This window comes from Canis lupus, chromosome 7, assembly GCF_003254725.2.
Source record: "Canis lupus dingo isolate Sandy chromosome 7, ASM325472v2, whole genome shotgun sequence".
In the NCBI taxonomy this organism is placed as follows: domain Eukaryota; kingdom Metazoa; phylum Chordata; class Mammalia; order Carnivora; family Canidae; genus Canis; species Canis lupus.
Window position 1 is genome coordinate 22,342,153 of NC_064249.1, and position 24,206 is coordinate 22,366,358.

A 24,206-nucleotide genomic window follows, 5' to 3' on the forward strand; every position below is an offset into this window, starting at 1 on the left:
TAAACCTGGAGTCAATCAGAAAGTGATACAAATCCCAAACACCAAAATGAACTGTCTTACCACAGTATTCTTCTCCTGCCACACTTAACAACCCTATGCGAGTATAATAGTGGCAAATCTACTTTACTTTCCCAAATCCAGTGCCATCGAGGGCCAGGACGAAGTCAAAATTGGGGCACTACCCCTTGCTATTCCTGGGTTTCAGCCAATGAAATGCTTAAGACTCTCTGTTGGTCAAGCATCAACTTTGATGATTGTAGACATTGTGTATTCCCGATTGTTCAAAGCCCCACAATTCCAACAGAAGAGTGACTGTCACAGCCAATGTCCCTTAGACATGAGATCAATCGTTTTAGCCTCGTCCGAACAGACAAAAGAACGTGTGTATTTGTATAAACAGTTAGTTGCATCTGGGCTCTGCATCATAATGCTGAATCTTGATTTCCTTCATCAGTGAGTTATTCCTCTTGCCTTTGCAGATAGCCATGGTGCGGTATTGGTGCCAGGCGTATGAATATACATATAATTATTAACTACAACTCTGAAAAATTGCCAACCTCTTTAAACCGGAGTATCTTTGGAGAGCGCAAAGAGGCAAATGGAATTGTATTTCTTAAATTCCTTCAAGGAATAAGTGCTGCCTCCAGTCCTCATATCCAAGGGTAGAATTAACATCCGTCGGAGACGCTCAAAAACATTTCAGTTTGGATGGAATGTAGGCTTATACCCAGAGCCAAGTTTTCTTGAAGGAGTCAGGAATTAATTTGGAAATTGCTTTGTGACTACACCTAGGGAAAAGAGGTTTTGTTTTTGTTTCTTTAATGTCCCTTAATTTGCAAATAACCTCAAATGAGACCTTGGTCTCCAGCTTTGCCCACATTAAAACCATCCTGGACAAAGGTCAGACATTTAAGCATCTGAAAGAGAAGGTTTTTTTCTTTTTCTTTTTTTTTTTCCCCCAGTAGCATCCTCTGCAATTCCTACCCCTTCCTGGAGCTTTTGGCAGGGTCTTTGATTCCCTTCTGTTACTAGACTGACTGTTTTCCCTGGGTGATCTCCCCCTCTCCCAGAGAATCAGACATGATCTGTATGCTTGTGTTTTCTAAATCTGTATCTAGCTCAAATCTCTTTCCTTGGTTTCGGGCTCCATTTCCAACCACCTTCTGGTTATTTGCTCATGGATTTCCTACGAGTATCTCAAATTAACTTGTCCAGCATTGAACCTGAAACCCACACCTGCCCTGCTACCTGCTTTCACTCCCACAATTCTCGTGTGAAGAATTGTATAAATGGCATCAACAATCACTCAGTCTCCCAGATGAGAAACTTGGAGGTTGTTCTCCATGACCCTCCTCCCACAATTACCTTCTGCTCTCTCTCTTTCACACACACCCTGTTAGTCCCCAAATCCTCTGTTCGTCTCAGAAATATCTCTTAAACCCAGCCGTTCCTCTCTATTCCCAAAGCTACAGCCTTCCTCCAGGACGATCCATTACCTTTGACAATTGCTAACATCTTACTAACTGCTCGCATTGCCATTAGGCACCTGTTGAGAGGGAGGGCAGATGAGAAGGAAACAACCTGCAAATTAGAGGATGTGCATGATAGGCAAGCTCCTCTGGGCAGTGGATCTGTTGGGAAGAGGCACAGAGGAAAAGAGTGAAAGGTAGGCAGGGGCCAGAATGCTTTGAATTGCAAATGAGGGGTCTTGATCTTACTTAGTAGAAAATGAGAAGCCCGTGGAATATATTTTGAGCAAGGGAGGGGATGATGCAGATGATATTTCAGGAAGGCACAGAAGGCATTAATGCAGGGAGCTGCAGACTATCATCCTCAAGCCAAAGCTGGCCTGCCACCTATTTTTGTAAATAAAGTTTTATTGGAACATGGTTGTACTCATTTGGTTGTGTATTGCCCATGGCTGCTTTCCTGCTACAAAGGCAGAGTAGAGTACAAATGCAGTAAGAGACCATACGGCTGCAAAGCCAAAAATATTTTTTATCTGGCCCTTCACAAACAAGTTTGATGACTCCTACAAAAGATCAAGGTTTCTTACACTTAGCACTATGACATTTTAGGCTGACAGTTTCTTGTGGGAGCTGAGGGTTGTCCTATGTGTTGTAGGATATTTAATAATGTCCCTGACCTCCACCAACTCCCTAGTTGGGACAATCAAAGGAGTTTCCAGACACTGCCCCATCCGGAGAGGAGGTTGACATGCCGCCCACCCCATTAGATTATGGTGTGACCAGCAGTGTAGGAAGCAGTTTAGGAGGCCAGTCAGCAGGTAAGGGTGATGACAGTGATACTAGCAAACACTTTCAGAGTGCTTAGCATATGGACTTTACGTTTATTAACTCCTTTAATCTTTCAACAATCCTATGAGGTCGGTACTGTTTTATCATTAGTATCCTGTAAGGTGAATACAATTGTTATCATTGTTTTATATCTGAGGGAAGGAGACCCAAAGGTAAAGTGATTTTTCTCGAGGACACCCAGGGAATAAGGGGTAGAGTAGGTTTTGAACTCAGGTCATCTGGCTCCTGAATCCTCATGCTTAGCCATGAGATCTTACTGAGTGATGTGAGCAAAAGACTTGATGTGCCCTGGTAGCTTAATGAATATAGGAATGGTTAAAAGATAAACATTCTGAGCTCCCTCTTCTTCTCCACTTCCAAGCCATTTACTTCCCTCTGACCTCAAACAGCTAGAGAATCTCTTGAGGTTTCTTTGCACCTTGAAGTTGCTACACCCAACTACCATCCTATTCCTCACCCCCCCGTGCACCTCCCCCCCCACACATAGATGTACATGGCAGACACAGGACACCTTCCTTTGGACTGTCCATATCATCATGGTCACGTTCTCTGCGTGTTGCTATTCATCATTCCATCTTCCCTCCTAAGTAGTGATTTTGTATTCATTCTTACGAAGAGATCACAACCCCTTTCCTGCGGTTCGTCACCATCTTCAGCTTTATTTCCCGTTTGGACCTTGGCAGCAGTTCTGTGACCCTCCCGATCATTCTGTCCACAGAGAGCACACATGTTGTGAAGGCAAATGGGCGGGAGGAGAGTCTGGGAAAATTAAATAAGCTGGAAGGTGTTCATAAAGGGAGACGATCCTTCTAGGGACAAAAGAGCAGGCTTGAGTCTCAGCTTCAGAGGCGGCACTAGGAGCCGGGTCTCAGCTGTTGTCCCTGGAAACCTGTCAACTAATCCTCCCTGCTCACAAGCCTGCTGAGTTTATCCGGGCTTGCTTCAAGGTGAAGGTTGGGGTTGGCCATCTCTGCAGTGAGAAGAGGAAATTCCCTGTCTTCCTCAGGCATGGCAGGTCCTCTTTTATTCAGAAGATAGCATGGATGGAGAGAGAAAGAGAGAGTGTGTGTGCGGGGTGTGTGTGTGTGTATTTGAGAGAGGGAAGCAATAAAAAGGCTGGACTCAAGATTAGGATTTGGAAGTAAATTAGCCCAACTAATGAAGAAGGGTCTAGTAGGTATACCCTAAAGGGAGAGGATGGAGTGGTTGGTACTCATCCAAGTAGGGAACCTGGTGACACCCAGAGCTTTGGGCAGAGAACTGAGGTGCTTGGGAGGAACGGGTGTCTGCTAGCTGCTCCCTGGCTTGGGGCAGATCCCAGGGAGCTGCCACGTGCAACGGCAGTAGCAAGGAATGGCCAAAGCAGGAGCTCAGACTTCAGGTCTTCTAGTCCACTCAGCCAAGCCCAGATTCCTTGTTCTTTTGGGACTGCCAAGTGTGTGAGGGTGCAGTGACTGTCAGGAGCAGGGGTCATACAGCAGAAGTAGGAAGCTGCAGTGGTTTTGAGACCTGGGAAGAGGGGGACCAAAGAGGGGGTGAGGGAAGAAAAGCATGACAAAGCAGGGGTAGTGGGGCAGCCCAGGGCACAACAGGGCTGGAGGACGACAGCACACAACAGTGGGGACCAGAGAGAGGACTCTGCAGGGTAATGCAGGGGCTCTGGGTCCTCCTTGCTGAGATCTCCTTGCCCAGGGAAAAGGCTTTTCATGTGATCTACACTTTATTTTCCTCCTAGGAGGGGAGAGGGAGTGAGGGCCTTGGGTGTGCACAGGACAGTTGGTTTCTCCAGGCTGGGCAGGTGTCAGCAGGGCAGAAGTCCCCAGGTGTGAGGCAGAAAGTGAGAGCTTAGGAAGGCAGGGCCACACTGTTCCTTCCTCACCATTGCATGAAAGCTGGACTTAAGGGCTGTGTGAGAGGGAGCCCCACCCCCACCCCAGGACACTGGCCAAGGCTGGATTTCTGTCCGGGGGAGTTACTGGGAAGAGTTCTCCCCAGGAACAACAACTATGAGGGAATGAAAGAAGCAGATTGGGCAGAGGGAGATGCTCACCTGCCAGGTGGTGACAACAGAGGCCTTGCCAGTCCTTCAGGAGCTGGGACAGCCCTTTAGAGATGTCCCTAATTGAGGCAAAGGGATTGGACTTTTGATCCCCACGGGGCCAGTCCCTGGATGGGAACCTACCCAGAAAAGGAGGCCTACCTGAGACCAAGAAGCTCCCTTCAGCTGAGGGTACTGCCCAGAATAGTGTCAGGCATGGTCCATCGGCAGGTACACTCCCAGTGCTTGGGGGGTGAGTACCCAGGTCCTGAAGCAGGTGTCTGGGTGGTGGCCCAGTCGTGCACAGCAGTAGGTAGAGTGGTAAGACACCGGCATTCGCGTTGGCATCTGCCCTAGGTGCCAGACTCGTGAGGAGTCTGTGCGCTGGGTCTAAGGTGGCCTGGCTCTGAACTGGTGGGATCAGCGTGTGCAGGAAAGGCTGAGGCTGTCAGGAGGCTGGGGGAATTCTGCTCCATGGTGTGTTGGTCTGCTCAGCCCCAGCTTGCAGGGTTTAGGATTGGGCTGTTCAGTGACGAACTGGACAGGGTCCAAATGAGAGTGACCAAAGATTGCTCAGTCATTTGGCAGGCCTGAGAAAAGTGCCTGGAGGCGTTCAGTGTAGAGAAGAAGTGAAGGGAGGACATGCTAATAACTGTAGCAAGAGAGTTAGCCTTGCTCGGTTTCGCCCCAGAAAGCCAGACTCAGGACTAATAGGTACGAATTAGAAAGAAGAAGATTTTAATTCACATAAGAAAAGTGTTGAATGCTTAACACCCTCTCAAAATAGAATGCTCTGCCGGAGGAGGCAGCGAGGATCCTGTCTTCTGAAATCTCTTGAAATTTGGTTGCTGAGGCCTGCAGTGATTCAGTGGGTTTGCAGTGAGGGACGTGGTCTCTCAGTACTGGATTTTGTGATCACCTAAAACCCAGTTTTTCCCCGAAGTCTGTGATCATCTCAATATTCCCCAAAGGCTCCAGCCCGTCAGCTTCCAGCACGATGGCAGTCTCAGTACCGGGCAACAATTCTCATTTCTGGATGGTTCTAATGGAGGTAAAGGCCTTCCATTTCCTTTTCCCCAGAGCAATGCTTACCATCCCCCATCACTTAAATTGGAGAGAGAGAAAATCAAAAGCCAAATGCTGCAGAATGGCACTTTCAAACACTCCATTCTCCTTGCTGTCTGTGCTGAACAATGACCGAGCCCAGCCTTTGTTCCTGGCTGCTGCACCAGCAGTGTGGAGGGAGAATAAAGACCCCATCTTGGAGAATGCTGAAAGACCCCAGAAATCGCAGAGCTTTCACGGTATCAATGAGGCACGGAGGACAGCCCCCATCCGCCGTTGTGTCTTTCTCTCTCTTGCCTCTGGCTGGGCTCTTACAATCGCTGGACTTCCTCAAGTCTCCACTGGCAGTCAGCTTGACAGAATGGATTACGCTGCGACTGGAACATTCTACAGGGGCGCAATTCAACGGGGGCAGGCCCTGCAGCTGTCATTTGTATGAGTGGATTTGAGGCTGGTAGGAAATGCAGGAGGGACAGCCACAGGGATCTGAAACCTTTTGTTAGTCCCTAGGCCTGAGGCTGCCCAACCACTGTGCCCAAGTCCAAGGTCAGAGCAAATACTTTCCAGGCTTGAGCGCGCGCGTGAGAAAGGCCTGTGTGTGCCGCACAGGGGCACTCAGATGCAAAATGTAGGAAACGTATCTTGAGTTGAAGGGTGAGTTGCCTTCAGCAAAACCTGGCCCGGGCAAGGAAATATTCCCAAAGCCCAAATCAGAAAAAGTTTTGGGAGAGAACAACAACAAAAATCTGTGAATTTTAACCATGTCTGTGGATGTTTTTCATAGGAAAGATAAAGCCTGTGAGTGCAGAATGAGTTAATGCTGCCAAACAGATTAAGAGGAATAAAAATGGTGTTTACAAATATACCAGGGAAAAGAAGCACTTGGGAAAAATAGGTCCATAAATAAGTAAAAGGGATTGAAATCTACTGCGAGTCTAACAAGACCAAGGCGCCGAATTGCTTTTTCCTATCTGTCTTTTACATGAAAAATAACAAGGAAAAACAGGGGGCTGTGATGATTTTCAGTGGGGAAACTCTAACTGTGAGACAGGGAAGGGAGCCCAGTGGGGATGCCGGGGGCACTGGAGGCAGTTCTCTAGGGGCTCTCCATGACCCCTGGCCTCGCCTGAGTGCCACTTCCTGACCTGCCACCTGCCACCTGCCACCTGCCAGCCTGGCCAGCCTTGCTCCAGGCTTGAGCTTCCACGTTCCTGGTGCATCAGCCACATTGAACTACTTGCATTATCCAGCAGAGTGCCTTCTCAGGCTCTTTCCCATTCCTGGACTGGAGCACACCCCCCACCCCCAGCCCCTGACATCACTACTTCCTCCTCCACCACTTTGCCATCTTGGAAGGGTCCAACCTTTCTTCTCTTCCAGTCTCCTTTCCAAATCCCACCTCCTCCTCCTCAACTCTGTAGCTTTTCCTGCTTGCCCTCAGTTTCACCCTGGCACTTTTCCAAACCTCTGTTGCTCACCTTCCTGTCATAAATATATGCATACGGATAATTCTCCCTCTAGATCGTGAACTCCTTATGACCTAGGCCAAATCTCTGCACTTGGTGTTCTGGGCATCTATCTCCGCGCAGGCACAAAGCAATGCTATTGTTCTCTATCCAGGCTGCAAATTAGAATCTCCTTGGATGTACTGAAACGTATCCATGGCCGCACCCCATATCAGACCTATTAAATCAGACCTCTCTTGGTGTTGAACCTGGCCGTGGTATGGTTGGTTGCAAGCTCCCAAGGTGATTCTGATGCCCAGGGAGGCTTAACACCACTAGCACAGGTTCTCCCAAGTGTGATTCCCAGACCAGCAGTATTAGCCTCTCCTGAAGACTTTTAGAAATGCACATTATCCAGCCTAAACCCAGACCTCCTGAATCAGAAGCTCTGAGGCGGGGCCCAGCAATTCGAATTTTAGCAAGCCCTCTAGGGGATTCTGGTGCACGCCGCAGTTGAGAGCAGCTGCTGTACTGGATGCATGCTGATCAGCAGTCACTGGATGGGATGGTAAAAGAAGTCACCCTGATTTATCTGCCCTCAGTTTACATGGTTGTCATTACTTCCCAGAATACATGCAGCTGATGAAGGCATCGGTTTTGGAATCTTGTTCTCTGTCTTCCACCTATTGCTTCTTCTTAAGAATCAATTAACCCATTGATTTATCTGGTCCCTTCGTTGACTGTAGGTTCTTGAGGAGAGGGGCGATGTCTTACTTGACTTTGCTTCCACAGTGATGAGTGCGGCGTTGGACACATAGTAAATCCTCAGAAGTTCTGTGCTGACTGCATGAATGAAGAAACACACACATTAATTGTCCTTCTAACTGACGTCTCACTTTGCTGGTATCTTCCATTTCTTCTCAGTTTTAGGTGATAAACTGTAAGGCCACTCCTTGATGGCAGTCTATTTTAAAAGCATCTCACCATTAAGCTTTTGAACTCTGGAGTTCTTCACAGCCTCCCTGGTGTGTGCTTCCCCCCTTCCATCCTCCCCAAGAGTCTACCCTTTGACTTCATTATTCAATATCCACCGAATCCCCCATTGTCTCTTTCCTGGCTTATATGCCCTCCCGCACCAGCCAACGTAGACCTCACATGAGGCCATTTATGAAAGTACATTCACAGTCACCCCTAATTCCTTGCCACTTTTTGCCCCTGCCACTCCTGCCTGGCCCATTCCAAGTCCCATGATGGCTTTCTGCTTGCTTCTGTGCTGCTCTGTGACTTCCTCAGGATGGAGAGAATCGAGCAACATCACAACCATCTTACTCATCTCTCCTCGTGGGCCAGAACCTTTTCCCTGTCCTCAGGCACCCAGTTCCATCCTGGCTCTGACTCTCAGGCCATAGCCTCAGATCTAATGGAGCAAAGTCAGAGGCCTTACCTTCATTTTGTCTGCTTGTACCATGTCCTTTTCTTTGCCCTTTCACTCCTGTGTTGGAGTGGGTGTGTCGTCAGTGCCACCGAGCTACACTCCTTGCCCCAATTTGTCCTTCGAACTCATTCAATTTCCATAGAATCTTGCCCCCTGGCCAACTCTCTTTTGCGTCTTCTGTTATGCCTGGCCACCTTCTATCCCTTATTCAAACGTCAGGTGATCGCTTGACCCGATTATCTCTCCCTATCATTTTTCTCATTTACTTTGCTGCCTACATTTCTTGAGAGTATCTACCTATTTTGTCTCTGCTTTCATTATCAGTTAATGATGTTGCTATCATTATTACCTTGAACCTTTAAACTCAGTCTGGCAATTGCTGTCTCTAGTCCTCCCTCATATCTCTCTCTCACATATGCACAAACACCGCTCACGGAGACATTGCTCTTTCTAATGTCACACGCATTTGCTTATTTGTAGTCATCCAATCATTCATTAATTTCCTGCACCCTCTCCCCACACACCGCGAAGGTTTGGCTGTGTCTTAGGCTCTACCACTGGCTGTAGAAACCATGGGGAAGAGGGGAGCTCCTGCCCTCGAGGGATGCATGCTCTGGTGGGGAAGGCCCTGGGAGAAGCAAGAAAACAAACACATCACAGAATACTTGCAGAGAAGTATGAAGAGGGAAATACAGAGCTAATCAATGATGGCTGAAGGGAGGGCAGGGCAGAGTCACTTGAAATCTGGAGCCTTGGAGGCTGTATTGGTGTCAAAACTGAGTTCTGGGAAGGTGCTAGCTAGAGCAGGAAGGAGGGCCAGGCTCTCCAGGGCTAGCGCACCCCGGATCGTCCTGGCCCATTGTGGGGATCTTTGACGCTCTGACAAGTGTAATTAGCAGGGAAGTGGAGGCTGCTGATGAAATTGGCAAGTCAGAGTTGGGGTGGGGGTGGGCAGCAGGCCACGCAAGGGAACCTTGAGGGCCAGGGCTTAACCTTCTCCTTCTCTGACAGGCTGTCCTTGACCACACACCTTCAAGGATCACATTCCTTCCTTCAGAGCTTTCTCCTCAGCCGTGATTTTATATTCATGAGTGTGAACTCCATGAAGCAGAACCTCACCATCTTTGCTTTTGTTCGCATCGGTATCCCCAGAACACAGAGCTTGGCCCCTGCCAGCTGCTGAATACATACTTGGTGAATAAATGGATGGACGAATGAGTGAATGATCTTACCTCCTTTATCTTCTGTATGGTTTTTGGCAATGTAACGTCTCTGGGCCTCAGTGATCTTATCTCTGAAATAGAGATGGATGGGGATAGTAAAGGACTGATCAGCGGCCATGTGGCTGTTCCTGCTCGTCTGCTCCCCTGGTCTCTTATTTCTACTCCCCTCTCTATGAAAGACCAGCCCTTCTTGTCTAGCTACCCAATACCCATCTTGCCATAGCTCGTGGTTAAAACTCAGCCTTTTCGATCCTGCCTTCTTACGTCTGCCTGGAAATATAGATGTGGATTAGCCCTTCCAACCAGGGTTGCTCAGTGCAGGGTGGAGATGATACATCGAGGTCACAGCAGAGGCTGTGGTACCTGAGGGCACCATGCTCACACCCTGGCTTTGCCATGTGTTAGCTGTGAGAGTTTGGCTAATATTATTGAACCTTCCTGAGCCTTGCTTTCCCCATCTGTGAAATGGGATGAATATGATGCCTATGCCTCGGGGTTTTTATGAGAATTACATGAAATAATAAATATAAACCGCTCGGCTCAGTGGCTGCTGGCAAATGCATGATAAATAATGGCTTTTACTTGATCTGTCATCAAAATTGACAAACCAAATGCCATAGATTGTTTACTTGTCATTCTTACCAGATCGTGATTTGGGACAGGGACCCAGCCTTTGATCTGTGTGTCCCAGTACACTCTATTGTGTCTGGCTCATCAGAGGTGCATAATAACTGCTTGAGGATTGACTCGCTACATTAATGAAGCCCTGGATGGCAGAGAATGTGTATTAATCATTTGTGTGTCCCTCGATGGTGTTTAACAAACTGTTTTTTCACATGGCACTTGGTTAATTATTATTTTTTCGAGGAAATAAATAAATGAATATGTGAATGAGGAATTGAATTACTAGCGAAACTTGCTAAATATATGTTGAACTGAGACAAATTAGTAGATAGGAAAGGACTTTGGGGAAGAGGTACAAGCTCTACACTAAATACAGGTCCTTGATGGGTATTGTGATTCTTCCCTGATTCATTTACACTATCAGTTTCCTTTGACATAAAATCATAAGAATGTAGGAAGCTGCCCCTTCTCCTGCACATCCTCTACCTCTTATCTTTTCTTTTGTGTTCAAGCTGTTGGCTCCCCTACCTCCTCACTGGAACTGAATGTGCATGTCTGTGGAGGAGGAAGAAACCCCAGGCCTGTCCCCTCCTTTATACAGGGAGGTCACACTCAACAGTGAATAGATGTTGAACTGTTTTTCTCGCAGAGATAGATTTGCACGATCCATTACCAAGCTCGGATCCAATGCATCTGTGAGCAAAGATGGGTGTCTAGGGACACGTGACCCAGGCTGTGCCCATAGACAGTATTAGTAAGTGAGACTAACAAGCTTTCTGGAGGATTGAACTCGAGACCCTGGCTGCACTAGCCCAGAGTAAAAATCAACTAACCCTTTAGATTGAGAGTCCAGAGAGAAGTGGAAGAAGGAAACTTCCATTTAGAAAGTGACAACTGTATTTCAGTCATTGTAACTGAAATTATAAATTTATTCATTCATTTAATCTGCTTATAGCCTTGTAAGTAACAGACAACTATTATCATCACCATTGAACAAAAAAGAAAGAGAGGTTTGGAAAGGTTAAATGTCTGGTCAGTTTTGCAGGGCTGGCAAGGAACTCAAATCTCTGCCTTGCACTCACGTGGAAATCTGTCTGACTCCAGAGCCCAGCCACAGATTCTGGGCCATGGGGTGATTTGTGTGAATGATAGAAGGCCTGATGGTGATTTACTTTATAAGGGACTCTGCCCTCCAGGATTCTGTTCTGCAGAACAGCTTTCAGTGTCCAGAGCAGCTGCCAGGAGGTAAAGAGAGGAGGAACAGAGCCATTTCGAGTCCTGGCAGACATCTGACTTCCTTACCCCCAAAGGAATTGTTGAAGCTGGCTGGAGCAAAGTGTGTGATTTTGTGAACATGTGTGCATGTGAAGCAGGGACACATGTATGTGGGGGAGGGCATCTGTCCCCTGTATATGCATTTATGAATGCATGAAAATCTCAATGCCGTATAATACTCTTTTAATGGAAACATTGATCCAGTGAAGTCAAAATGACTTGACAGTTAAAAAAAAAAAAAACAAAAACAAATGTACATCTTATATAATTGTAATGAGATTTGGAATATCTTAATTCATCAATAAAAGAGCTCAATATGCCTCATCTCTCATTATTATTCAGAAATTTAAGAATGAGTTCCAGTGAATTCTTAGGCTAGGTTGCAATTTCTGTTTTTATGGCAGTCATATTTTGTAGAATGCCAGACTCATTCATAAAGATTGGCTGGGAGTAGGAGTGGGCACCTATTAGGGCAGTGATTCTCAACCTATTGTGTGCTTTACCATCACCCACCTGACTTTTTTAAAATATTGATGCTTAGCTTCACCCTAAATGTTTGAAAGGAGAGCAACTAAAGTTTGAGAACCATGATGCTTATCTGTGAGGGTGAATTTGAGGTATCCCAAAGCTTGAGAGCCATTTGCTAACTGTTATTTGTAAAAGATGCAAGCATAAAGGAGCTTCAGTGGCTGGGTCAGTGAGAGAACATTTAAAGAGGAAGACAGATAAGAAAGAGGCTTTAAGACCACTTGGTGTATGCCAGAGCTTCCCTACAAAAACACAGGCAAGGGAGCAGGTCATTCCTCTTGTGCACTATAGACAGTGTCTGCCCCTCCCGTCACTGTACCTGGAAGGCAGTGATGGGCAAGCCTGCCCAATAGGCAGGTGGCATCCCTGCCTGTGGACCCAGTGCTCTCTTGGCACATTTTCTCGAGCACTCCTATACCTCCGATGGTGAGAAGGGGGAGCAAGGTGCAGGAGAAGGTATAGGCTATGCCATCCATGAGAACATGCACCTGTGCCCCTGACTGGCTGTGTGACCTTGCACAACTTACTTAACCCTGCTGAACCTGTGTGCACATTTGCAACATGGGGATAATCACTGTATGGCTAGATAGGTCTCTGGGTGGTTGTGAAATGATTGATGGGTGTGTGGCACCTGAACATAGTGCCTGCCTGGCATGTGTCAGCTGTTTAATAAATGGCAGTTACTGTTAGCAGCGTTTTCTGACCCATTCAAGATTTCTTCCTTTTACTTTATATAATCCTCAATCCCAGAATATACAAGGGAACTGCAAGTCTGCACCAATTTTCTCCATCTGAGGGCAGATGGACTGTGCATCTGCCCTCTGTGACGACCCTGAGTCACAGAAGCAGGCATTAATCTTTCTCTCCATAAGGTACCTGGTCAGGGTCAATGTACTGATGTCTCCTGCATGACTTAGAGCCCCTGCTCATGTCTCCTCACTTCCCTCACTCCCTGAAATGCTTTGTGTTGACAAAAAGATTAAGCATGGATTCTATAGTTGTGTATGTATATGTGTTTATATGTGTGCATTCAGCACTCTATGGAGAGACAGAACCAATAGTCTCTAGATGCAAATATAGAAAAAGATTTATTATAAGGAACTGGCTCATGTGATTATGGAGGCTGACAAGTCCCAAGATCTGTAGTCAGCAAGCTGGAAACCCAGGAGAGCCGGTAGTGTAATTCTGGTCTGAATCCAAAGGCCTGAGACCTAGGATAATTGATGGTGTAGCTCCAGTTTGAAGGCCAGCAGGCTTAAAACCCAAGAAAAGGGAATGTTTCAGTTTAATTCGAAAGGCAGGAAAAAAACTGATTTCTCGGTTCAAAGTCCATCAAGCAAGTGGAGCTGTTTCTAACTCAAACGAAGATTAGCTTTTTTGTTCTCTTCAGGCCCTCAACTGATTGGGCGAGGCCCACCCACACAAGGGAGGATGATCTGTTTTACTTAGTCTACTGATTGTGATGTTAATCTCCTCTGAACTACCCTCCTAGAAACACCTAAAATAATGACTGACCTGCTCTGGCTCTCTGGGCACTCTGTGGCCCAATCAAGGGTGGGTCCAATCAAGGCCCAATCAATTTTCTGTTGACACAGAAAATTAACCATCATGGTGTGCATTTGACTTTATTCCCACTTCTTCTGCAATGTCATATCCTTGAATTCCAAAACTGGAGGAAAAGTCTTAACATATTTTTTTCATTATTGTCATTTTCAGAGTCATTTTATATATTTCTAAAATTTCTTCAGGAAAAACCCTTTTCAACATTTAGAACCAGCATTCCTAGTCAAATGTGAATAGTAACAGCTAGCATCTATTCAGAACCTACCTTGTAACAAAGATTCTTGCACATATTTTAGATCATTAATCTTGTGCAGTTGGTGAGGTAGGTACTATTATGATCCCATTTTATAGATCAGGAAACTGAGCCCCACAGAGGCAGGAATTGGGCCAGCTTTCCACTGTTTTATCTTTCATTGAGATTCATTTCTGTAAAGTGGACACATGCATATACACACAACATATAGAATAAAAACTTCAAAAAAACTGATTTAAAATGAATAATCAAAGATTATCATGATCTGAGGTTTATTTATACACACTTTGTTCAACAATGTAAAATTCGTATGGAATATGCTCTACTTTATGATTCTCATTCTACATATCAAGAACTTGAGACTTTAGGGCACATTTATTTGCTTGAGGCTGTACTAGCAGAAGGGAGTTTGGATTTGTAACTTCTACCTGGGGCTCCTTCCCTTATGTTTCCACTGTCTATAAGATCTCAAAGGATTATTTGGAATAGCAGCATGCTAGATGGAACACAAACTGTTCCTGCCTAATTACTGGAAGAAGGGCCAAGTAATAGGCAAGAGGCAGGTAGGTGGTGGGTGGATGTGGTGGTGCAAGCTTTTAATCTGATTGCCTCTGTTTTCTCAATTATGTAGGAAGCAGAGCGTTAGCCAAGGGTAAGGATGGGGGAGGAGGTGTTGGAGGTTTTGAGGAGAAAGAAGAAGGTTTGAAATATGATCTAGAGAGGAGGAGAGTGAACAGACAAGGACAACATAGTGTGATGTAGGCAGTATTCAGAGCCCACTCGAGATCAGTGGTGTGGGATTCAGAACGGGACCAATCAGCATAGTTGCCAACTGCATTCATGTGTGGAAGGACAGAACTAGAGCCACAGGATCATTGAGTTTAACCAGTGATGGAGTGTTTTAGACAAGTATGATGAAACGGTGGAGGGATGAGAGAGTTGAGGTTACATGAAAGGGTGTGAATTTTATGGGCCACAGAATTTAATCTAAGTAAGGAGTGTGGAGAATACATGAGGTTGGTGAGGGTCAATAAAACAGTGGTTAAATGAATGGATTTTAATTCTCAGGAGGCCGTAGAAAATTCTGGCGTTAAGAGGAATGATCTGGGAAGGTGGGACATGAAGGTCAGATATTGGGATTCTTGAAATTAGGACCAAGGAAGGGTTGCAGACATTGGTAGTCTAGGCTTTACCATGGGAGTGGGGGTGGATGACAGGGTCATTTAAGAAGAAAAGTCAAGGTGCTGAGTGGTTTGAGAATTGAAAGGATCATTTTAGTGGCTACTGAAGTCAGCAAAAATTAAGGAGGAGTGTTGGAGAGGACAGTGAGCCAGACTCTGAAATGTGGGAAAGTTGGGGATGAGTTGGTGTTAGCATGACTGGAGCAAGTGGACAGGATGGTCTGATGGTAGGAATTAATGACCTTAGCCAAAGGCACAGGGTTAATCGGTGGTAGAGCCAAGTTTAAACCTACTCAGTCTGGCACCAGAGCCACACTCCTGGCTGCTTTGCTACTTACTGACAAATATGGTGTTCTGCTGCTTAAATACTTCTAAATAATAGACGTTAAGTAATGAATAAAGTCATGTCAATATTTCATTTGTCTTTACATGAGATTTACATGCTTAAAGATAACATGAGTCTATAAAATATACATGATCATCATGGTTTATTTATTTATATTTGAGAGAGAGGAGAAAAGGGGCAGAGGAAGAGGGAGAGAGACCACGCCCAGCACAGAGCCCATGTGGGGCTCAGTCTTACAACCCCGAGATCATGACCTGAGCCAAAATCAAGAGTCAGACGCTTAACTGACTGAGTTACCCAGACGCCCCCATCACAGTTTATTTTTAAAATATAATGTTAGAAATGTGTTTTCTATTCATCACATGGTAATGTTAGTTATAATGACAGTAATATTTGTTGGCTTGTTCCATGTGGCAGGCACAGTGCTAGTATATGCACACTCATTTATATACAATTCTAGGTACTGTTTTTTCCACATTTTATAGATGAATATACCAAGGTTGAGGGAAAATAAGTGCCTTGCCTGAGGTTGTGGACTATGGGGGACTATCTCCTCCAGGACTCAGAGCCGGGTCCAGCCTCATTTGTCACATAGTCTAGTTTTTTCTTGAGCACCCGCTCCATGACGTGCTGTGCTAGACAGTGAAGGGAGAGCAGAGATGATAGCAGAGCTCTTTATATCTGATGAAGGGAAATATCAACTGAATATATAATAAATTGATTTGATGTGTAGGTTTTATAAAGGAAAATGCTTTATATAACAAGAGATATAACCTAGTCTTGGCACACCAGGGAAGGTCTATTTTGGAAAGTAATTTTTAAGCCAGACTTAACAGAATAGTATAAGTTATCCACGTCAATGGGAGGGGAGAAATTCTAGGTAAAGAAACAACATCAGGGCACCTGGGTAGCTCAGTCGGTTAAGCATCCAACTCTTGGTTTTGGCTCAGGTCATGATCTCAGGGTTGTGAGATTGAACCCAGGGCCCAGCTCTGGGCTGGGCATGGATTCTTCTTAAGATTCTCTCTCTCTCTCTCTCCCTTGGGGCAACTGGGTGGCTCAGTCCGTTAAGCATCTGCCTTCAGGGTCTGAGATCAGATGGCTGGAGATTCTCTCCATTTCCTTCTGCCCTTCCCCTCCTTTCTAAAATAAAATAGATACATTTTTAAAGTCTTTATTTTTTAGAAATATTTTATTTATTTGAGAGAGAGACAGACAGAGCACAAGTAGGGGGGAGGGGCAGAGGGAGAGGAGAAGGGGGCTCCCCGCTGAGCAGAGAACCTGACTTGGGGCTCCATCCCAAGACCCCAAGATCATGACTGAGCCAAAGGAAGACACTTAACCCACTGAGCAACCCAGGTGCCCCTTAAAATCTTTTTTAAAAGGAGAGAAAAGAAAGAAAAGAACATCTGCAAAGGTCCCCAGACTTAAAGGATCCTATAGGAACATCGGGCCTCATTATCCTTATTATTTAACTTCTGACAAAGCCACGGGTTTAGCAGATAATCTAGGCATCAGCCGTTCCGGTATGTACTCCTCCCAGAACTGGTACTGATTGTAAAGACAGTGGCACATAATAATCTCTCCTTCTTATCATTAGGATAAATGGAGGCATGGAAAGTCTTAGCCAACAGTGTAGCTGGAAAAGTCATTTTTATCATTTTTCTCTTCATCTTTTTTCCTGAGTATCTTGCAAACTACCTTTCTCCAGAAGTATTTTTTAATGAACCTCTGTTCTTTCTTTGTTTCACTGTTCCCTGCTTGCAAATGCATTTACCTCGCTAAGGAAAGGAACATTTGCTCAAAAGCTGTCACATTACATATGGATATGATATCCTCAACCAGGACCCCATGGTGTAGCCCTAGCTCGGCTGGAACTTCGAAGACTGTGTTTCCACCAGAAACTTAGCCGAATGTGGGCCAGAGGCAAGCTTTAAAGGATTTGCTTTTCTTTAACTATGGAACAAATTATTTTCCTTTGAAAAACACTCTAGTGACAGGTAGAGATATATATAAGTTCAAAAGAGGCTCCTGGTTTCTGTAAGCTCATCATGATGTGCCTTACTCATCAATGCCTGCATCTGAGACATTCTTTTTCTCCACACTGAACTGTATACACACACCCCACATACATATATTCATGTCTTCTCTCTCTCTTTCCCCTCTGCCTATTTTTTTCCTTCCTTCTTCCCCCCCTTCCTCCCTCCCATCCATCCATCCATCCATCCATCCATCCATCCATCCATCTCTTTCCCCTCCCCCTCCCAGGCAATGAGTCTTGAGCCCATCACCAGACATGCTGACCAAAATCTTTCAAGCTCCATATTGAGGTGCCACTGTTAGGTGGAAAGTTGCACTTATTCAAAAAAGCAGCGTTTGAAATGCTCTTGTCCACAGAAGAAGTGGTCTCTTCCTGAACTGTGAGAGCTAGTGTGAAGGGATTATCCAGTCAAGGCTGACCGTGCAGAGTGTTCACTCACTCACTTATGTCTAGGTTACATAGTGGGAGAAATGCCCAAAGACCCAGTCAAGTCAAGGCCACAACCAACTTCTGGCCCAGCCAACACCCAAAACCAAAGGGAAAAACCCCGTGACTGCTGCTATGTCTTGGGAAAAAGGAGGAAGAGTTGAGGAGAGAAGCTCAAAGCTTGGGAGATGCTTGTGGTTAGGAAAGATTCTGCATAAACTGTGGATATTGTGTGGATGGGGAGAGAGGAAAAGGCAAATAAACGATTACTAATAGTTCTCAGCATCCCCAGTTTGCGTGTGTGTCCTTCTGGCTGCTCCGTGTCCATTGCTGTGGGGCTTGTCTGTAGCGGAGATTATGCTCCTGCTTGAGGCAGTGGATCCCATGTGGTTGTCATGCTGACCCTGTGAAGGCCCCTGAGTCTAGGCCATCTGTAGCTGCCCACACGGAAGGACAGTCTTCAGGGTCTTGATTTGTCAGGATGAAGAAATTAACAAACAGATAAACTCTTTCCTGACTTCTGACTCTGCCAATTTTCCTAAACCAGCAAGATGTGACTGGCTTGGCCAATACAGGGCAGAGAATATTGCAGGCCGCCTACTAAGTGGGAGTCAAGACACTGAAGTATCCTTCCGACCTCAGGGTTCAAGCTTCTGCCCCACATCCGGCCTGATGCTATCCTATCCTTGGGCAGCTCTGTGGCCTTGCGCTCCTTCTACAAAACTGACATTGGCACAGTCTGTTCGGTAATGCCACCCACTCCTGATGGAGGCAGTGCTTTTGCCCCACAAGCAGATAGAAGCTAAGGTGGAAATTATTATTCTGTTTAGCATTCACCCTCCTCCCATCTTGAGCCCTGGAATCCAAATGGGAGTTGCCTCTGTTCAGATGCCTCTCCTTCACAGGCTGCAGAGATTGGTCCCGTTTACTCATCTGATTCAGGACACGTCAAGCAGTCCCTCCATGGGTTATTTTTTCCTAGTGCAGAGGGGGAGCATCCCCTCTGCGGTGTGACCCTTGGAAGCAGAGCTGCAGCCGCTGGCAGGCAAAGTCTCTACCATGTGCTTTAGCCACTTGGAAAGCATAAAACCTGAAGACTGAAAACAAAGCAAAGAGAGGAGAGGGACAATTTGAAGGCCAGAGGCCCTGATTCCAAGCATCCCCAAGGCAATCTCCGGTTCAGGCTGGATATAGGACTCACCGATGGGCTTCTTTTGGGTGAAACCAGTTCTTCCTTAGACTCCTATGCAGACAGCCTTGCCACAGAGGCCTTTCCTTGGTCAGGTGGTCACGACTAACTCAGCTCCAAAGTGTTTTTTGGTACTTTTAGGTTCAGTTCTTCATTGCGTTACGTTGCCTTTTCCCATGTGGCCCCCTGTAGCCTCTCCGCTCAGGGGCACCCAGCTCTCCATTGCTATGACTTCACCACCATCCCCCAGACTTCCCAGCTCCCAAGACGTGCTCTACCACTGTGCCACCACTTAGCCTATCTCCTGTTGGGCTCCATTCCCCTTCCCGTCTCCCTATTCTCTTCGTCCTGACATACATATGTTTCTTCAGAAAGACTAGATTCCTTTGAGGGCAAGAATCTCTTTATCCCAACTCCTTTGCCTCGTATAACAATTCAGCTGCAATAGGCCCTCCATAAATATTTGCTAAGTAAATCAAATAGGAATCCCCATTTCTTTGATGGATCATCCTTGACTAGTGGGGAGAAAATGAATAAATTCTCTTTTATTCCTTTGCTGGAGCAGTCTACAACTCTCACCATTTCAGAGGACATTATTCCCCCCTCTCTGTGTATTTAATGTCAACACGTGTAGTCACTGTCCTGTGAAGTGTTAGCCAGGTGGAGCTTTGGTGTTCCTGTATTCATCATTACCTCCTCTCCAGGCAACACACATAGCTGGACAACCTGAGTTAAAGCCTGGTGTTGCTGCTGCATTTGCACCATGGGGCAAGACACCTCCTCCTATATAGAAATTAGGGAATCTCCTTCCTAGAGTATTTATATTTGATTCCGGTAACCAATAAATTTAACTTTTTTTAGCAAATGCTTGCAGGGCACTCATTAAATGCCAGACACAGTTCTGAACGCTTCAGCTATATTAAATCGTGCTTCCTCATAACAACATTGCCAAGTAGATATAATTGGTACCATCAACCTCATTTTACAGGTGAGGAAATGGGGACACAATGATTAAGGAACTTGCTCAAGATCACACAGTGATTGGTGGCTAAGCTGGATTAAAGTGGGCAGGCTGGCTCCAGAACCCATGTACTAATTGCCGTACCCTGCTGCCTCTCATTGTGATCTGGGCAAGGTCTACCCTGTACATCTGCGCCCTTGGAATCTGAGTTGTCTTTCTCAATCTCCGGGCCCCTCGAGAACAGGAAGGCTCTTTGGTCTGACCTACCTAGCAACATGCTGATGTGTGCTTAATCAGTGTGCTCATTGATTTATTACCTGTGGCTTGAATACAGGCTTATTTATGTTATTCTACGGAGTTAATTGTTCACATTGTAATCAATGCCAGTCCTAAAATTTGGCTCCTTGAAATATATTTTCAAACAACCTAGGAACCAAGCCAAGAATTAACTCTAATTACACATTATACCAGTTTTGAGTACTGGAGATGACTCGAAGGCAAAATGTTTGTGATTTAAAATTATTAATCTGATAGTAAATAAAATGTGATTTTGCCCAGCAGAGAGATAAAATTACATGGCACTCTTTTTGCATTGCCCTTTCTAGGTGTCAAGGATCATGTAGGACTTTTTCTCCTAATGATTTCTAGACCTTTTCTTGAATTGATATATGATTTTTAGCTGCCCAAACCCACCACTTGCTGTTCAGCAAAAAAAAGAATCCTATTCAAACCCCTCTCTGTGGGTTCACCTCCAACAAACAGAACAAACAGGAAAAACACATGGAGAGAACTGTTTATTTGATGCAGGAGTTATTCATAATACAGTGTGGGACACATTTTGGAGCCAATTCTAGTTGCTTCAGGGTATTTCTAAATTGAATTCCAGGAATAAAGTGTTTATAAATAGTAAGCATAAAAAAAAGAATGCATTCATCCCAGCCACTTCCTTATGTAGTTCCAATGGCTCCCCTTGCAACTATGAACTCCTTTGGCTAGTTAATTGCTTAACTACTTAAGTTGGTGGTGCTCAACCCCATCAGACACAGCACCCTGTTTTATAATAAATATTTTTAGCCCCTTTAATAATCCTTACATGAAATTCATAAATAATGAAATCTACACATGGAAGATTTGAACAATAAATATAATGTCTTAACAATGATTAAAAGAGGGACACCAGGGTAGCTCAGTGGTTAAGCATCTGCCTTCGGTTAAGGTCTTGATCCTAGGGTCCTGGGATCAAGTCCGGCATCAGGCTCCCTGTGGGGAGCCTGCTTCTCCCTCTGCCTATGTCTCTGCATCTCTCTATGTGTCTCTCATAAATAAATAAATAAATAAATAAATAAATAAATAATCTTTTAAAAAAAGCTTCAATGTTTAAAAGAGAAATAAAAAGAAAATAATTTATGATGATAGTATAACTAATTTAATGTGGAAATGCTGTGGTACTATTGTGATAAGAGAAATAATAAAGTCAACAGACATTTGAACCTGATGTAGATTCACCTTAATATATGAAGTAATATATGATATCTAAAATATGTAAGAGCAATGTAGACTGATCCAGATGTGCTATATAGGTGATTTAAAGATGGTGACAATGATATGATTTAGCAAACTTATGAACAAATCTTGGTAAAATTTCTAATACTGTATAATCTTCCCTCGATTTACATGGTAGTTACACAAGCAGAAAATTTACTATAAATATAAGCAAGATGCTTTATGCTTATATGTAAATGCAGTTAGCATCTTGGCTCAGGTTACAATAGGCAAGTTTTCACCTATGTTAAATGTGTGGTAAGGTATTCAGTGGTTCACAGGACATATGGAAATGCTTTGCTGTGCAGAGCCATCCTGAGAACTGTACTGCTCTAGCCTTTCTAGCCCTGCCCTCTAAATGCCAGTAGTGTCCTCCACATGCTGTGTATCGAAGAGCAACCATGAATGTCCCCAAATGCACTCTATTGGATGATATCACCCACGTTGACAAGCACCAGGTTACTAGCATTAGCCCCTAATCATAATTATGTCAGTTTATTCGGCTGACTTTTTCTAGTTCTTGTAGACATGCAAGTTTTACCACATGTCTACAGTAAAATCCTTAATAATTGGATTATTTGTGAGACTGAGTTCCATGGAAAGAGTTCATCCAGTACACATGATGTCTAGTACCCAACACAGTCCCAGGCTCTGCTAGTCTAGCTCAAATGAGTAAATAGTTTTTGAGTTAGACATTTGGGCTCATCAAAAGATATGTACTATTTAAATCAAATGGTTTTGTTACTTTCAAGTATAAGTGGCAAAACCTGGAAGCTCACAAGGGAGACTTGTAGTTAAGAATTATTTTAAAAACACCATTTCAAGTGTTTCTGCTTGAATGAATGACATTAAAATGTTTGAAAACATCTGGAACCTGTCAAAGATCCAGAATCTCCATGTCATTTTGAGTAAGGAAGGGGAACATGTCGAGGACTCTGTATGAGCTGTGGCTTTGGCCTGAGGAGATTTGCTTAATCTTCATAGTGGTCCGGAGGCAGCCTTTAACTAACCCTGTTTTTACCAGAAAGACTCAGTAAGGAAATAACCTGCCCACAGTAAGTCATTTGGATCGACAGCAAACGGGGTTTGAACCCAGACCTGTCTGATTCCAGAGGCTTTGTCTTTCCCAAGAAATCAACGCTGCTCCTCCTTTGTGAAGTGAGGCAAAGCTAAGTGTGTGTCTGTTAAATCTACCTCGGAAGGACCATGAATAACAGCTTTGTGAGATCCACCTGAATATAACTTTACTCTATATGTGGTTGTGGCTGTCATGTCTATTCCTTTCCACTCTCCTACTGGCTCAGTGATTTTTATGTTGATCCTGTTCTTGATCTGGATCCAGCATTGAGGGGCTCATGCGAGCTGCCATTGGGGGAGTCTGGAGGGCTGGGACAAGGCCCTCTCCATCTCTGGGTCTCCAGGACCCAGCATGGCACCTCACACAAAGTGGATGCTCAGGCAGTATTTGTGGGGTTGACTTTAATCGAATGATGTTTCTCCTTTTAGGCCTTGGCCTTACACGATATTTCAGCGGGGCTTTGACCTGGTTTTGGGAGAACAGCCTTCTGATAAAATATTCAGGTAAGTGGCTGTCTAGGGACTCGCTTGTGTATGTCTACAAGCCCCACGTCCCACTTCCCACTAAACTTTCTTTCCGAGAGATAACGTGTAACCTGGGAAGCACATTTAGCTGTTCCACCCTCCCCGTCACAAAAGCACCGGCCCCACACTCTCTCCTGGGGATGCCGTGGAGCACGTTGAGGGCACACAGCTCTGTGTGGATCCTGGCATCCTTCCCTGCCTGCTCTGTGAACCCCAGGCATTTACTTAGCCTCCTGTAGCCTCTAGTTTCTGTGTCTGTTAAGTGGGGCTTCATCATACGCCCGGTTCTGTTGCTGTGGGGAATGTATGAGATAATGCGGGGAAAGCCCCTGGCACTGAAACTGCACAGAGCAGGCAATTAATGTCGGTTTCTGCCTCTCCACTTTGCATCTAATTTGCACCTTTTTCATAAAATCTTGTTCGAAATGAATCTGTCCCACCCCTGCCTCCTCCTTTTCTCAGTTCTCCTTCGTTATTATTTTCTTCTCGCTACTTCCCTCCTAATCAAGTTGGGTGTCTCTGGCCCCTCTCAAATTTCTACTGCCATACCTGGAATAGCACATGCTGGAAAAGCCAATGAGCCGAGGAAGGATTTGGGTGCTACCATGAACTATTGGATTTTCATAAAGTTTAATTTACACCAGGCTTTAGCTGGAACACGTGTTTATTTCCATACTAAGATCTGATCGTCCATTTATTCTTTCAATCTATCCTTCACTCAGTGTGCGTCTGCTTACTACCAGCTAAGTGTCTGACGTTGTGTGTGGCCTAGCAGCATGGACTTGAATGCATCTCCTTCAACATGCACGCCCCCAAGTAGAGGAAGTAAATGGCCCTGCAGGAGGGTCCGATGTCAAAGGATGCATTAAGCCAGAGCGAGGTACTATGGAAGGAATGGGGAACAGTGGGGAGCAGATGGGAAGCTTGTTTCCTTTTCTCTGCACTCCTCCAATGTGTTGAGTCTCATGTATTCACTGCTCCCCTTCCAGGCCCTTCCCCAGACCCTCCGTGTTAGCCAGTCCTAGGTGTTCCATTTTGCTCCTGTATGTGCTCCCTGGATCTGGCTCCTCTGCCCCAGCTTCTCCTGGCCCTCCTCCCTGCTGGCTCTAGGAGGACTGGGTTTGCCCCTACAGTGTTCTCCTAAGGCATGC

General features: G+C 45.2%; 1 protein-coding gene across 5 annotated transcripts in view; it reads left to right on the top strand.

The window, feature by feature from the left end:
• Window positions 1-24,206, top strand: part of ASTN1 (astrotactin 1) — a 299,150-nt gene that overhangs the window by 175,390 nt on the left and 99,554 nt on the right. For all 5 annotated transcript variants that reach the window (XM_035719430.2, XM_035719429.2, XM_025430211.3 and 2 more), the window contains exon 9: window positions 22,960-23,034. In XM_035719430.2, the coding sequence (XP_035575323.2) occupies window positions 22,960-23,034 (75 nt within the window). The remainder of the gene's footprint in view (window positions 1-22,959; window positions 23,035-24,206) is intronic.